General features: G+C 34.1%; 1 protein-coding gene across 1 annotated transcript in view; it reads right to left on the reverse strand.

Annotated features, from left to right (window-relative positions):
- Window positions 1–985: 985 nt before the first annotated feature.
- LOC119188858 (major heat shock 70 kDa protein Ab-like) overlaps window positions 986–2,236 on the reverse strand; it is a 2,644-nt gene continuing 1,393 nt past the window's right edge. The window contains exon 2 of the mRNA XM_037436900.1: window positions 986–1,001. Coding sequence (XP_037292797.1) covers window positions 986–1,001 — 16 coding nt within the window. The remainder of the gene's footprint in view (window positions 1,002–2,236) is intronic.

Consider the following 2,236-nt stretch of genomic DNA (forward strand, 5'->3'; position numbering starts at 1 on the left):
TTAGCCAACAATAGACTGTGAAAGATCTATCTAGATTAATGATGTCAGTTTCTAACACAATTTTAACAGGAATCATGGTTATCGTAGTCTTAAAAAAATATTTCCTTCAGGTATGAAACCTATATGTATGTTTACCTAAGTCATTAAATACGATATAAGCTCTAAAAAATATATTTTAAAAGAAAGTCTGTCTGAACGTGATAAAATTACCCAATGGATTTCGATGAAATTTAGGTTGGAGATAGTTTCAGGCCCTGGGAAGAATATAGGCTACTTTCTATCTCAGGAAAATATATATCAGGGCAATTATCCCGACAAACCCTTCCACGGGGGCGAAGACTTAGACAAAATGCGGGTGCCCTGATTGCAACTCTACCTACCCCTTAGGGGATGATAAAACAATACTCTTAATAACTGCAATATAAAGTATAAGTCAAATTCATCCCCTAAAGAGGTTAATAAACAAGCATGCAAACTATTCCCTTCCCCTACGATCCAGTTCTGGTATATATCAGTCGAATGGGCTGGTATTGCGATATTTGAAGACATTTGTATTCATACCGATCATAACTCAAGGGAGAAGTCAGCAGGATTCCGATACAGAATGTTTTGTTTGTTTTTTGTGTTTTGGTGCATGGGAAAAATATTGAATGTCTTGTACTATGGTGATGGTAGGTACCTTTATGACTCTATAATAGATGCGATGGAAGGCTAGCTTACAATGCAATCCAACAACGCTTCCATGCAACAGGATTCTTGTATAAGAGTCTTTGTGTATACAGGGTAATTTTGACATCGCGTTACTAAATGAAACCACATACTTACTTACTTGGAAATATCACGTAACAATAAGTTACTTGAGCCGTAGATGTAAAATAAAAAAGTGTAAGTTTCGAACAACATAAATATGAATAAAAATTAATTTTAATTTTACGCGTCCTAAAGCCACTCTAAGAGAATTAATTGCAGTGGCAACATCATACTTTCAGTCAGAAATACACCTACGCACACGCGATATTTGCATTAAACTACAAAATGACCAAAAAGTAAAAAAACTAAAACCAGGATTTTTCGTGATAATAGTTATTAATGGATGATTTTTGTAACAATTTCAGCAAAGGTGAAGATGAATATGTGGTTTCATTTAGTAACGCAATGTCAAAATGACCCTGTATATGACTGAGAACGACTATATGAATGACGAGCTTAATGTATTGGCATGCTGTCACTTACCATCACACGTGTAACATGCTCGACTGCTTGCAGCAGAAAGAAGAAGAAAAAGCAAACACCAACCAAAAATTAATTACATAGAGCTAATTACAGTTAATTTAACTGAAGCTTGTAGTGTAGAGGAACTTCTCCATAAGTTCTTCATTTAAAATTACATATAATAATTTACATATAAATCTAAAAGTTCGTGAACATATATGGGTTTTTCGAAGTAAAGATAGAAAATACTGAATGGGTATGGATGAAATTTTGTGTGGAGATAGATTGTATTATGAATTAACAGACAAGTAAATTATTATTCGGATAAGGTAGGTACGTAGTTAATATCATGGATTAACGGACAAGCTACTTATCGGGGTGAGGTACATAGTAAACTATAGAACGAGAAAAAGTACGCAGTCGTCGCAACAGCAAAATGAAACATCAAAAATTCCACAAACTAACTGAACATTACTCATAAAAATAATGAAATCTCACATTTTATCATACGTTGCCTTCAAGTCAATAATAAAGGATATCTCCACGCCACCCGCTGTCGCCCCCACCTTCTCATCTCTTTGTTAATTCCCTGGATGTGTGTGTAAATATCGTATTACTTCTAAACTTGAAACTGATTGAGTCGGGATTTACTGATTACTCGTTTCGGGCTGTACAAATCTATTAGAATTGTAAATGTCTATAGACGTTTTAATTTGTTTTACTTTATCTATTGTACCAACGTTATCAAACCTAGAAATCGTTTATATTTTCGATTTCTTTGAACTGTGGAATGTTTTCAACGGGGCTTTTATTGGCAGTTAGAGTACGTTTCATAAACACTAGAAATTTCACTCTCATGGTATAACATATTATCTCATATGAGATATTACAGTATGTTATCATTTTTTAATTTTATCTAGCAGCATAGAGTTGGTAACTGAAACGTCGTTAGTTCGAATCCCGAGCAAATTCGTACGGATTTTCTAACACAATGCACTCAAGATTGGCTGCTAAAAGAGTTAAT

Source organism: Manduca sexta, chromosome 9 (genome assembly GCF_014839805.1).
Source record: "Manduca sexta isolate Smith_Timp_Sample1 chromosome 9, JHU_Msex_v1.0, whole genome shotgun sequence".
NCBI classification, from domain to species: Eukaryota; Metazoa; Arthropoda; class Insecta; order Lepidoptera; family Sphingidae; genus Manduca; species Manduca sexta.